General features: G+C 50.2%; 1 protein-coding gene across 2 annotated transcripts in view; it reads left to right on the top strand.

The window, feature by feature from the left end:
- The window catches only part of STAG3 (STAG3 cohesin complex component), a 1426160-nt gene that overhangs the window by 1026005 nt on the left and 385396 nt on the right, over nucleotides 1–14759 (top strand). For both annotated transcript variants that reach the window (XM_078669437.1, XM_078669436.1), the window contains exon 18: nucleotides 14599–14688. In XM_078669437.1, the coding sequence (XP_078525563.1) occupies nucleotides 14599–14688 (90 nt within the window). The remainder of the gene's footprint in view (nucleotides 1–14598; nucleotides 14689–14759) is intronic.

Raw genomic sequence — 14759 nt, 5'->3', positions numbered from 1 at the left:
AAGGAAATTGTCAATAGATTCCCATTGTAGCCATGCTGAACTGACTGGACAGTTGTTGGCTCTGACATCCAATTTGTATATAAGTAGCTAGTTATTAACAACTGCCTCCGCTAACAACCGGGGCACATGTGAATGATAAATTTTATTGCAAGGAAAACTAAAATGCTCCAAAAATACAGAAAAGGGAACCAAGAAATGACAAAAATTGTGATAAAGAAGACCTACCAGTGGTATATGAACTGAGGATGTGGACCCCTAGTGTTGGTCCTTGGTTCACGCTCTAAAAACGTATATTAATAAAACTCCTATTCATGTTGCAAGTTTCATTTTATAAATGTCAGAAGTCGTAATTACTTAACTGTATTTATTTATTACTGAGGTGGTCCGATCAATTTATAGGTAAAAAAGTGAACTGTCATTTCACTAGAGTTCATGTTTTAGAAACAAGCTCACTTTACTTATTTAAATATCCAACTCCGTACTGTGCTTAAGTATGTATATATCAAACGACCTGCAACACCTAAAGAAACGTGTTGTTTATCACATAGCAACCCCATCCTATGTGCTTAAAAAGCTATGTCAAGTGCTAGACCTAATGCATGTAATTCCAAATGTTAATACTCACAAATGCCATGTAAGTAAATCAACAACTTTGTGTTCTGGAACGCTAGCTCTAAATTAAGGAGGACACCTAAGGAACTTCCTCCTTCCGAAATTGCTGCTGCACTCTCACCCACCTCAGCACTCAAGCTTCACCCACCACATGGCCAATCCATAGCACACCTGACTGGCTCAGCTGCATCCTCCTAAACATGTGCTGCCTTTGGACATGCCACTGAAATCTGGAATTTCCTAGACTCCATTTCCCCCGATATCGCCTTCTTCATGGAAACCTGGACAAACCCCGGATATCGCCATTCCCGATGGATACAAGATCATCCACAAGGACTGCACCGACTGACCTGGAGGAGGGATCGCCATCGTCCACAAGAATTCCCTCGTCTGACCACCCACTCAGATGACCCCACGACAACCATGGAATAGCTCCACTTCCAGGTCCAGACCACCCCAAAACCACCCTCAGCCGAACCCTCGTCTACAGACCTCCTGGCCACAGCCCCGGCCTTCAACACCATCATCGACTTCACCGCACCCTAGGCTCTTGCATCCTCTTATTATATCCTAGTCGGTGACCTCAACCTGGATAACCCCAAAAACCAGAAGACAACATCCCTTCTGGAGAACTTCACCGACATCAGAGTCAAGCAGCTTGTCACGTCTCCCACCCACGCAGAAGGACACATGCTCAATCCAGTCTTCTCCGCCAGGGAAAATATCACCTGCAGCCACATCTCCGAACTCCTCTGAACCGACCACCATGGTGTTCACTTTCCCTCCACCAAACCCACCACACACCAACGCACCCACCTCATCCCCCACACCCTTTTCCCCCACTGCAACTGGATCAAAGTCACAGAAAAACATCTCACTAACTCCCTCAGCACTACCATACTGCCAACATACACAGACGCCAACAACTCAGCACACAACCTCCACCTATGGATCTCTCACTACTCGGATGTGCTGGCACCCTTCACAATAGCCCTTGGCAAGCAACAATCCAAGAAAGGCAGCTGGTTCACCCGGATAACCTGGAGTCCAAACTCACCTGTAGACTGCTCGAGAAGAGATGGAGAAACAACAAAACTCCGGAATCCCACACCGCCGCCTCAGCACACCATACCAATGTCAACACCGCATAGAAAACGGCCCTTCAAGCCAGAATTAACACCAGCCCACACAACAGCAAAGAACTATAAGCCATTGTCAAGGAGTACGCCAAACCCCACAACGAGACCACAGAAGTTTCACCCTTCCAAGATCTCTGCAACAAACTCAGCACATACTTCCACCACAAGATCAAGCAGATTTACAACCGCTTCGACACACAAGACCTGCCCAATACTCCTGCCACCACCTCAAGAGATGACGCTGCCCCTCAACAGGCTCTGCTCAACAATACCCTGCTCACCACAGATGACACTCAAGACCACGAGGAGCCTTCACTCCGTAGGACCCGCCGACTCCTGCCCGCACTACATCTTCCACAGCGCTGCCACCACCAGCCCCCTGAACTACACGAACCATCAACTGCTCAATCGAGATACCACCGTCCGTAAGGAATGGAAACACGTCGAGAGCAACCGCCTGCTTAAACGTCAGCCTACTGGCGGACCTCAGGAACTAAAAACCGATCTCCCTGTTCTTCTTCCCAGCCAAGGTAATTTTTATTTTTTTATTTTAACAAACTTTATTGTCACCAAGTCATTGCTACACAGCTTCAGGCCTACAACCCGGAGGCCGGCCGCAGTTATACTCAGGAGCAATAAATAATGACAAATACATGAGACACAACCAAATAACCGACAACCCTGAGGTCCGGCGGCAATGCAGTTATCACACAGTGACTGCCCCTAAATAGGGCTCCGAGAAGTAGGGCGATCCCCACCGATGTAGAAGAGAAAATCCCCTCTCCTTCAGACCCCCCCCCCTGTACTCAAAGAATCAAAAACTACGATGAACAAGTCTTTATAGATCAATTAAGCTCTGCCTCAGCAACAATTGAAACAACCAACTCTTACCCCACCCCGTTGCCACTGCCCAAGCCATTCCTGTAGTTTATGTAGCCATTACGTGCTCCTGATGTCTCAGCGTCCTCGGCCATGGGGCCACGCGGCCAGAGCCCGCTAGCCCTCGCCAGTCTCATCTGTTAAAGAAGGGAGTTACCCCCCAACTTCAGGAGGCCCCGTCACAACCCCAGTCCCAGAAGATGTTACTAGTCCCTTCCCTGACGTGGTGCAGTCTCTGTATCTACCAGTGTGCCACCCTCCACCGCCCCTGTGTCTCTCTCTGCGTTCTTCGTGTTCAAGTATGTCCTATACAACCCCCAAAAGTTCTTAGGTCGGGGGGAGCAGTTCGCTATAATGTTCTGCTTGTGTGCAGCAATAAATCATATCGTGCGCACATCTCTTAGTGGTTGGGGGCGGGCCTCTCATCCAGTGGAGCGCCACCACTCGCCTGGCCATTAACATACCCATATCCGCCAGACGTCGCAACCCTGCCGGAAGACGTTTTGAGTATCCCAGTAGCGCCAACGCCGGCTCCGGGCTAATTTCTAACTCCAGCACCGCACTCATCTCCTTAAATATGTCGTCCCAGTATTTCTGTATAGCTGGGCATTTCCACGCCAGATGCAGAAAATCAGCCATCGGGGCGCGGCATCTCTCACACTCCGCCGTTTGTCTAAGACCATATCTATGTAACCGCTCCGGAGTATAATATACTCTCTGGAGGAATTTAAAATGAATAAGTCTGTGCTTCCCGTTTAGGGAGATCTTTTTAGTGTTCACGCAGCACTACAGCCACATGGTATCATCTATAGTGATTTTCAGATCACGCTGCCACTCAACCCTGGCCTTCATGAGGTTCTGTTCCCTACACATAATTGCCTTCCTGTACAGTATAGTGACCAGCTTACGGGGCTCCACCGACTTTATAGTATGTGTGAGTTCTGGAACTTCCGGCGGCTCCGCGAGATCGGGGCCCAGTAGACTCAGCAGGGCTCCCCTTACTCTGTGGAAGTGAAAGCGCGTCAACAAGGAGACAGCGCCGTCGCCAGAAGATATCTTCTCCCAAGTCTTATTTATTATTTTTAACACTTATAAAGCGCACTAATACCAACCGGTGTCCTGGCGCTGAAGTGGTAACTCCCTGAGATTAAGATTCCCCGGCTAAAGGGTGAAAAGCCATGTTTTGAGATGTTTTCTGAGCGCTAACAGATTGGTGATTGATTTAAGGGTCAGGGGGAGAGAGTTCCAAGCCTTTGCTGCTCCTCGGACAAAACTCCTGCCCCCCCAGCGTGCCTTCCTGATCCGAGCTATTTTTTTCAGTCCCATACTGGCAGACCTCAGCTGTCTCTCTGGTCTGTACCATTGGAATTGATCCTGAAGAGACACTGGGCCCAATCCGTGCAGTGCCTTAAAGACAATGCAGAGGGCTTTAAACATAATCCTCTTTCGCATCGGAAGCCAATGCAATTTCTCCAGTTCTTTGGTAGCTGAGGCAAATTTGGGCAGACCTCCAATAAGGCGGGCTGCCGCGTTTTGAAGGACTTGCAGCTTGTTCAAGACTCCCTGTTGGGCCTCAAGAAAAAGACTATTACAATAGTCGAGGCGCGAGAGAACAAGTGCCGTCACTACCGTCTTTTTGCTTACCTCAGGTAAAAAGGGGAGCACTTTCCTAATGGTTTTCAAGAGCCAAAATATGGACGAGGTCAACGCCATGACTTGGGGTTTGAAAGAGAGTTGGCTGTCTATGATGACTCCCAGATTTTTTACCATTTGAGCTAGAGCGGGCGGGTCTCCCATATCTGTTGGCCACCATCTTGGACTCCAGAGATTTGAGTTTGACCCAAAGACGATCACCTCAGTCTTGGAGGAGTTTCGTTTTAAACAGCTTTTTGCCATCCAAGAACTGACAGCAGACATACATTCCTGAAACCTGGCTGCCACCCCCAGCTCTTTCTCCAGATGCACCGAGACCACGATCTGGGTCTTCACCCGTCCCTCCAGGAACAAGTCACTTAACTTAACTATGCCCAGCATTTTCAGGGCCTGTATGACTCCCTTGTCTCTCAAAGGCGGAAGCCATAACCCCCACTCCGGCGACATGTCTGGGGAGTACAGAATTTTGCAGTTTCGAGCTCGGGTCAGGGAGTGCCAGGCATGGTTCGTGGCAGCCAAAGAGACCAGAACTCCCGATGTACGGTCGACCGGGAGGCACACCGTGGCGGGGAGAGGGAGGGGAGCCGCAAACAGACGCTCTAGGCGGACTTGCGGGATATTGGCCTCACCATGGATCCAAGTATGCAGGTGCGAAGCCTGCGCCACCCTGTAGTATAATTCCAAGTCTGGCGCGTTCAGGCCACCCATCTCGTACGGGAGTGTTAAGGTATTCCATTTCACCCTTGGTTGCTTACCTCCCCATGCCAGATTAATCATAAGTTGTGTGACCACCTTAAAAAAGTGTTTAGATAGGACCACCGTAAGCGCACTGAACAGAAACAAGAATCTCGGTAACACTACCATTTTCATAATGGCTATGCGGCCCATAAGAGAGAGCGGCAATCCACACCACTTTTCCACATCATCCTCTAATCTGCTGTAGGCCACCCCGTAGTTTTCTCGGATCAGAATTTCCGGGTCCGTGTGTAGTTGAATCCCCAGATAGCGTACCGGCTCCTGGGACCATTGCAATGGATACTCCGCGGTAAAGGGTCGGGTAACTGGGGTTAGCGGAAAGGCCACCAACTTCGCCCAGTTTACCCTCAGGCCAGAGAGAGCGCGCCGAATCGCACCACCTCCCGCAGCACCGAAGACAAGTTATTCTCCGGGTCTCGAACATAGAGCAGGGTGTCATCTGCGTATGTAGAAATTATGATCTTATGAGCTGGGAAACTAATACCCTCATGCCAATGATACTCTCGTAGTGCGCAAGCTAGCGGCTCCGCCACCAGCGCATATAGCAATGGTGACAAGGGGCATCCCTGTCTGGTCCCTCTACCAATAGGAAAAGGGTCTTTCACCAGGCCCCCCGCGCGCAGTCTCGCCGATGGGTCGTGGTATAAGGCTCCGATCATTTGAAGAAAGGGCTCGCCCAGACCCATGCGTCGCAGCACTCTAATCATAAAGTGCCACTCAACCGAGTCGAAAGCCTTCTCCATATCGAGAAATACAGCTATAGCTTTCACATCTTGCTTCACGTGCTGAACCACACCAAGGACCGTCCTAAAGTTATACGTGAGGTTCCTATGGGGGATAAATCCCGCTTGTTCCGGGGCAACCAATTCAGGCGTCAGAAGAGCAAGCCTCATAGCCAGCACCTTAGCGTATAATTTTGCGTCAACATTCATGAGCGAAAGTGGTCTGTATGAACCACATTCGTCGTGAGGCTTATCATGTTTAAGTATAGTTACCAGTAGTGCCTCCCGCATCGAAGGTGGCATACTGCCCTCCACGCAGATGTCGTTGAAGAGTGCCGAGAGATGTGGGATCAATTTGTCTTGGAATGCTTTATAGATGGACACCGTAAGTCCATCAGAACCCGGAGCGCCACCAGAGCGCATGCTCGCTAAAGCCTCCACTATCTCATCCCTGTCAATAAGCTGCATAAGGAATTCCCGCTGTGCATTCGAGAGCATAGGCAGTGCAATGTGCTCCAGGTAATCCGAGATGTCATCATCTAAGTCACCTCCCTTAGCTGCATATAGGTCCGTGTAGAAAGTCCTGAACCGTTCAGCTATCTCAGCACTCTCAGTAGCCAACTGGCCATCAGCCGTTTTTATCTCCGTAATCTGCATCCTCCCTCTAGTACCTTTCAGAATTCTGGCTAGTAGAGAGCCAGGTCGGTCCCCCTCACCATACGTTCTGGCCACTGCGTATTTCCCCATGTGCTGTACCTCCCTATCTGCCTCCTCATGGTATTCGGTAAGCAGGTTCTTAATTTCCTCAAGGTCCTCTGTGTTTGGGCTGATGGGCTGCCTCTGCTCAAGAGCGGTCAACTGCTGCTCGAGCGTCAGTCGACCTCGGATTGATTTAAGGACACTAGAGTGTTTGGACATAGCCATGCCCCTAATATACACTTTGAAGGCCTCCCAAAGTGTCTGATAACTATCCACCGAGCCCACATTAGTATCAAAGAAGACATCAATGTCCTCCGCCAGCTCCCCTCGGTACTTCTCGTCAAGGAGTGCATAGGGAGGGAAGCGCCACGTGTACGGCGGTATGATTCTGGCAGGCGAGCATAGCTCCAAGAGCACAGGGGAGTGGTCCGAGAGGGTGCGCGGCAATACTGTGCAAGACTTAATAATGCCCAATATTTCCGGGGTCACCATCCAGTAGTCAATCCTAGTATGTATATCATGAAATGCCGAGTAGTGTGTGTACCCACCCCTTTCAGCGTGTCTATAGTGCCACACATCCTCTAGGTCTAACGTGAGGAGTTCCCTACCCAGCGCCTGCGCAGCAGCCAATGGTTTACGCGGGGGCGGCAGATCTATCTAGCGCTGGATCTAGCACAAGGTTGAAATCACCCCCCCAGAGCATGCGTGATGAAGCGAGAGTGCGGGCAACGGATGCCAATGTGGTATCAAAACCCGGGAAGTCAAAGTTGGGACCATATACATTGACCACCACAAAATCCCACCCCCGTGCGTTACATCTGGAAATGACGTATCTCCCCTCTGGATCAGCTTGCAGAAGGGTCTGAGTCAGTGTGGTTTTCGGATTAACCCAGGTCAGAACCCCCCTGGCATGTGTCGTGAACCCAGCTGCAGCGTAGTTACCTGCCAATCCCTTCGAGAGGAGCATCCTACTAGCTGGTGGCAGGTGCGTCTCCTGGAGGAGAGCCAGATCTATCCTATGTCGTTGAAGATAGCTCAATACCCTTCTAAGTTTACGGTGGTCGTTCAGGCCTCTAACGTTCCATGTGAGGACTCGCAGCGTGGGCCTCAGGTCCTGACTACCCTGTGTGTTAGTTGCAGACATCTCTTCCTAGGAAACAGTGTATTCGAGGCCGTTCAAGAGACGCCTCAGGCAATGACAGTGCATGTAATGGGCATTCAGATTCCCTCCCCCCCCAAACAAAGAGCAATAGAACAACAAGGAGCAACCCAAACCCCCTCCCACAGCAGACCTCCCCCAACCTGGCCTGGCCGACCCCCTTCCCATTATAGTGTCAAGATGTGTTTTTCAATTAAAGTCCAACACAATATTATTTTTCCTTCTTGGAGTGCAAGCTATCACTAACAATATTTTGAACTAAGAGAGAAACTGTTTTTTCTTAGTTGCACAACCCTCTCAATTTGAGCACTGTAAAATTAACCCAACAGTGGTGTTCTAACAATATAACAACCCTATTGCTAGCATGTGTAGAACTGAACCAGAGAAACTTCCCAAGTAAGTTATTCACAGAAAGTACAGAACAGTGGAGCACTTAACATTTATGAATATCTGCTGCCATAACTGTTATAAGTCCATTTGTGTATTCATTCATTGATGCATGAACCTCCTTGTTTGTGCTTCCCTTATACTTAGTGCGGGATCAGCACTACGTATTTTCTTGCTTTGCACATCTCTGTTTTGTTATGGTTCTTTCTTATAGTCCATTCTTTCATCATGCATGAGTTCTATAACACTATATTTCCCATTTCTACACCGGGTACTTTTTAAAGCTGGGCATTTTTATCTGTCTGCCCATTTTAAAATCACTAAAAGGCTGTTGGATTTGGTGGTGGAACTATACATCACTTTTACTTCACTCTGATACCTCCGGGTCTAGCCAGCGCTATATAAAACCTTTAAAATAAAATATCACCATATTTGAGAAACGCACGGTTTGAACTAGAATCAGACCAGACTATGATCCGGGGAACTGGACAAGCAGTCTCGACTGTGGTCCAGATGCCTTTTTATTTACTCTTGTTGCATTTTTCTTCATTCATTATAAAATTAGTTTTTTATGTGTTTGTTATCTATAGCTTTAATCAACCTTGAAAAAGTCCTATAGAGGGCGAAACACTTGTCGGCGGAGATCGTTCCTGAGGTAATTACAGCAATATATCTACAAATAGTCAGCAAACTATTATAGCAGATTCCTTACCTTTGAATTTCCATGTGTCAGGCTGTATCCAGAAGATTTTTCTTAGCAGTACCCCTGCATGCTGGTAGATGGCATTGGTCGACTCTGCGCCATGATAGTCGCCCTTGTGACGTCCGCGTCATCAATATAACTGCCACTCTGACGGCAGTTCTTTCTTTTTTTTTTTTTGCAACAGCTAGTGCAGATCAGTTGAAGAGAGCCTACCCTTGTTATTATTTTTAAAAACTTTTTAAAACTTTGTGTTGACTCCTTTTGGTGTGCTAAGGAGGTCTATTAAGAAGACATCTGAGTACAAAACGTGCGGCGCTTGTCACCGCACCATGTCGGTCACAGACCCCCACTTAGTGTGTCTCTGGTTTCTGGAGCGTGAGCATGACAGTCGTGCTCAGATTGCCAGGCCATGGCGCTGAAGGCTTTGAGAGATTGGTCCCTAAAGCTGATCGTTGTCCGGCTCCATGGAGGTCACCTCGCCGATCTCGTTCCCAGTCCAGGTCTTAGTCGCGAGGAAGGTCCGAGCACCGCTCCGGTCAAAGTCCTCTTCGGCGAAGTCCGGTAAGAGGCCCCACAAAAATCACAAGAAGTTGAAGCGAGCTTCAACTTCACCCTGCCCATTACGCGACAAGGTGTAGTAACCTCTGTGTTTGAGGCCCCACTCTGCATAGACGGGTGCCTGAGTCAACTCCACACTTCCCTCCCTTTCCGGAGCCCGGAGCGACCCCTGCCCAACTTGGAGTTTTATGGTGCCATGTTTGCCATAAGTGTGCTTCCTGACCCTGCCGGCGCATCTTCAGGTCCCTCAGGCTTGGATGACAGAGTCCCCGTGGGTTCCAGCTTCCGACTGGACCCGTTCCCAAGTCCAGACCGGCACCAGTCGCACTTCCACAGTGACCTTTTCCGGCGCCGTGTCTTCCGCCGAGATCCTCTCTGTTGCTGGCGCCGCCTCCCAAAACCTCATTCCCGACGACACAGGCGGTCGACCATCCCCGAAGCCAAGACCGGCGCCAACGGAGTCGTGCAGCTCCATGCCGTTCAGCCTGCCCTGTTCTGAAGGGTTAGGAATGGAGGAGGATTGGGAGGGGGAGCAGGATCCCTTAGAAATCCTGCAACCACAAGACATGGACTGGGTGATGCCAGTGGTCTGAACACCTCCCCAGGTACTGGCATGCTGTCTCCACCTAACCTGGCTACTGAGGAGGGGACATCATTCCCTATGGTGGTGTGTAGGGTTGTGGAGGTCTAGGACCTGCAACTCCCTACGGTGGCAGGCAAGACTAACGTCTTGACAGAGGTCCTGCAGCCTGGTGTCTCCAGCTCAGAACCCTTCCTGCCTTTCAGTGAGGCCTTAACGGATGATGTTCGGGGCGCCTGGCCAAGTCCAGCTCAGGGGCTCCTGTGAATAAAACTATTGCCCGACGCTATCGCCCTGCAATGGGCGACCCAGTTTTTCTCCCAGCCCACCCTGCAAAGCTTGGCGGTTTAAGCTTCCTCTTCTTGTGGCCTGTTCCTTTCTGCACTGCCTGACAGGGAATCCAAGAGACTGGAAAGCTTTGGAAAGAAACATCTTTATTTCGCCACTCTAGCATTGCGTTTGGTGAACATCGTATTCCTTTTGGGCCATTACTCTCATTCAATATGTGACACGGTTGCATAGGTGCTGCCAGGGACTCAGAGGAGGACAGGATCCTACTCTCCCACGTCATTTCTGAAGGTAGAGATACAGCAGAGTTCACCATCCAATGTGGCTTGGACAAGACAGACTCGCTGGTCAGAGCGATTTCCATGACGGTGGCCGTACGTCGCCACGCCTGGCTGAGGATATCTGGTTTTTCAAGGGATGTCCAAGCTAATCTTATGGACATGCCCTTTGATGGTTCCCGTCTCTTTGGAAACTAAGCAGATGCCGACCTTGTGTGTTTCATGGACTCGCGGGCTTCTGTCAAGTCCTTGGGCCTCACCACAACACCGTTGCCCTACTCCGTGAGAATTCTAAACTCTCTCTGCCAAGGGAGCTATAGAGAGGGTTCCCAGGCCAGAAATAGGATGTGGTTCTTATTCCTGCTATTTTCTGGTTCCAAAGGAGGAACGCTTTCTTCCTATACTCTACCTCAGGGCTCTCAACTACTTCCTCAAAAAGGAGAAGTTTAAGATGCACACCCTAGCTCAGGTCCTAGCTGCCCTGGACCCGGGAGACTGGACGGTAGCGCTGGACTTGCAGGATGCCTATTTGTATATCCCCGTCTTGCCTATCCCTCGTCGCTACCTGTGGTTTACAGTGGGCCTTGAGCACATTGTTTGCGGTGCTCCCCTTCGGCCTCACCAGTGCTTCTCGGGCATTCACAAAGGTGATGGCAGTGGTCCCAGCCCATCTGCGGAGATCAGGGGTTCCAGTCTTCCCTTATCTTGACAAAGGTGGGTTAATTCCAAGCAGTCTTCTCCCACCTCCAGACTACAGTGAACCTCCTGCTTTCGCTGGGGTTCACTATCAACCTGCCGAAGTCACACCTGACTCCTTCTCAGACGCTCCCTTTTATCGTGCAGTTTTGGACCTATCCACCCATACGGCGAGTCCAGGGTATTCAGGCTATAATACTGATGATTCAGCCTCTATCCTGGATTTCGGTGAGAATGACACTGAGGCTGTTGGGCCTCATGGCGTCCTTCATCCTGCTGGTGGACCATGCACAGTGGTGCTTGCGAGCTCTGCAGTGGGACCTTTAGTTCCAATGGGCACAGCATCGGGGAAATCTCACCGACCTGGTTCACCGACATGCAGTAGTGGCTGAAAAACTGCCATTGTGTCAGAGGCAGCCCCCTCTTTCTTACCCACTCAGATCTCACAGTAGTGACTGATGTCTCTTCTAAACTGGAGCAGTCTTCTGGGGGAGGTAAGGATAAAATGAATTTGGTCTCCGGCGGAAGCCAAGCTCTATATCAACCTATTGGAGCTTCACATGATCTGACTGATACTGAAAGCCTTAATACCATCCTTCAAGGGAAGTCTAGTTGAGGTGTTCACAGACTGCAACAAACAGGGTGGATTGGGGTTGTGGGTTCTGTCAAGAGACCCTTCGCCTCTGGACTTGGCTGGAACAACAGGGCATTTCTCTGGTGGTTCAACATCTGGTCAGTTCTCTGAACGCCTTAGCAGACTAACGCAGCTGAAGTTGCCTTGTGGATCACAAGTGGTGTCTCCATACGGAGGTGGCACCAGGTCTCTTTCAGCTGTGAGGAGAGCCTTGGTTAGTTCTGTGCGCCCTGAGAGAACCTGCTATGTCAGCAGTTTTGTGCTTTGGAGTTTCCAAGGTGGCTTTCGCTCTGTAATGCTTTTCATCGCAAGTGGAACTCAGGCCTCCTGTAAGCCTTTCTGCCCATACCTCCCCTGCCCAGAGTGATCAAGAAGATCAGGAGTGATTGGGCAGGGAGAGTTTGGTAACCTGAGCTTCTGGATATGAGCATCGATCCTCCCATCAGGCTGCCACCTTTGGAGGATCTTCTGTCACAGCAGCAGGCGAGAGTCCTCCACCCGAACCGGTCCACACTCTGCATCCTTGCATGGAGATTGAGCGGCGACAGTTGACAGCTTTTGACCTTCACCCCGAAGTATGCAAGGTTATTCTGGCAGCCAGGCGTCCCTCCACGAAATCTGGATACTCCTGCTAGTGGAACAAACTTTGTAAATATTGTACAGAATAGTCTATTGACAAGGACCCCCGGGCCAACACAAGCCCGGGGGCTGTTGTGACAAAGGGAGGGGGGCCGCGCAGCACCCCTCCTGGAGCCCTTGATGGCCCTGGGGACCGCCACCCCCCAGGGCGACTCCTGCATTGTCCTGGGGTGCCCACCCCCGGGGCACTGCTGTTTGCTGTGGCAGGGCGGGAGTCTTGCAGCTCCCGCCCTGTCATAGCAAACACTGGTTTGAATTTTGGAAGTGAGAGCAGGGTTCCTGCTCTAGCTTCCAAAATCCAAAGCAGATTGCTTTTCCACAAGGCTAGCTGCATGTCGGCACCTCCCCGCGTGAAAAAGCAATGCCGGCTCCTGCAGGAGGCGGGGAGCCGGCGGGACCGTGGGGGCATTGGGGCTCCCCCCCACGCTCCCCAGCGGAAAGGGCTGCCCCGGGGCCAGAAGTGGCGCAGGAGGGGGGGTCACAAGGCCCCCCTCCTGTTAATTTTTTTTTAAAAGAATGGCGTGGGGATGGGGTCCCCGGGGTCGACATCGGCCTGGAGAGGAGGGGCCACGCAGCCCTCCTCCCTCAAAGGAATAAATTATTGAGCATGCCCTGAGGGATGGGGGGGCCATGCGGCCCCCCCTTCCTGATTAAAATTAAATTAAATTAAAAAAATAATATAGAGGCACAGCCCCGGTGGATTGGGTGCCCGGGGCACTAATGGCCTCAGGACACTAATGGGCTCAGGAGGGGAGCCACGCAAGCCCCCCACCTTAATTTTTAAAAAAAATATATGGCCATGCCCCGGGGATGGGATCCTCGGGGCGAAATAGGCCTCGGGAGGGGGGCCGCGTGGCACCCTTCCGTTTTCTTTTTTTACATTGAAATGTTAAAAAAAGAGCAGGCGCTGGGTGATGGGGTCCCCAGGGCCCCAATTATTGTAAAAAAAGGGGGCCAAACAGCCCCCCTTGTAATAAAAAAAAAGCTGCCATCACCCCGGGGGTCCCGTCAACCCCCTGCAGCACTCAGCAAACGCACCCCCTGGCACATTGAAAAATGGGGTATTAATTCCCCTTGAATACTGGGGTCCCTGGCCCCCAGGTACCTCCAGTATGCGCCACAGAGGTGCGTTGCAGGGAGGGGCGTCTAAGGCCACGCCCCTTTTTACACCTCTCTGCAACGCAGCTCTGTGGTGCTTACTGTAGGTACCTGGTGGGCTAGTTGGACCCCAGAGACCCTCTGGATTCAAGGGGACTTAATCCCCCAACTTAAAATGCGCCACGGGCGCGTTTGAACAGTGGTGAAGGGACGGGGCGGGCCTGTTGTGACGTGTGCAAGCACGTCTTGTGGCGTGTTTTAAGTTTGGGGATTGAGTCTCCTTGAATCCTGAGGGTCCCTGGGGGCCAACTAGCCCACCAGGTACCTCCAGTAAGCGCCACAGAGTTGCGTTGCAGAGAAGTGTAAAAAAGGGGCGTGGCCTCAGACCACCTCCTCTCTGCAACGCAGCCCTGTAGCGAAGGATGCAAATTTGACGGGGATACCTTATGTGGACAACAAGTTACAGGAACCTAAACGCGAACTACCCCAAATAGCGAAAAGAAGGCTTAGCAAAGGGGGGGTATGGGGGGAGGCCTAGTAGCACAGGGGTTCATAAGACAAAGGCAACAGAATAAACAGATCAGTGTAATAGTCTGCCTTCAGTGTCCATACCTTAGCTGGATGATCTGTCTGATTTTTATGTTTATCACTTTAACTTTATTTGAATGTTGTACATTCACATACAACTTGGCTTTTAAAAAAGACCACAAGGTCGAAACAGGTTGCCGTTGGCAATGAACATCTAAATTGGATGAACTCAATCCTGCAGTCCGAGTCATATGCATCGGTTTCTCTGTATAAAATTTACCTTTTGCTGAATAAAACCTTTTGAAAATCAAATGGAAATGTTGCCCCCTGCAGCCATGGGTTTGCTAAGATGGTTAAGCATTTCAAATGTTAGATTTGCAAAACTTGTGTAATCTCACCCATATTGTAAAAGTTAACTGAAAATCAATTGAGAGAATACCCATGACAGCTAGAATGACAAGTAACTTTTTCCTTCAAATTAAATTCCTGACTGTGTAGGAAGCTCGCTCAATATATCAAAGCCAGAGCATACTTTTCAGTGACCTGGAAAGCGCTGCTGGTTGACTCTAACTTGTTGTCCCTCTTAACAGTTTTCAGCTGATACTGAGAAGGTTGCCATCTTGCTTCGTGCTCCTCATTTCTTAGAGTTGGAGATTTATTGCACCAGTCGATTGGAGAAAGTAAGATTCATTTCATAATACTTTCTTTGATTCAAAACAGTAGGGACTTGGTTATTGATTCAAGGAGCTCT

This window comes from Lissotriton helveticus, chromosome 12 (assembly GCF_964261635.1).
Source record: "Lissotriton helveticus chromosome 12, aLisHel1.1, whole genome shotgun sequence".
NCBI lineage: Eukaryota > Metazoa > Chordata > Amphibia > Caudata > Salamandridae > Lissotriton > Lissotriton helveticus.
The sequence above is the reverse complement of the archived record's forward strand: the minus strand, read 5'-3'. Positions and strand labels throughout refer to the sequence as shown.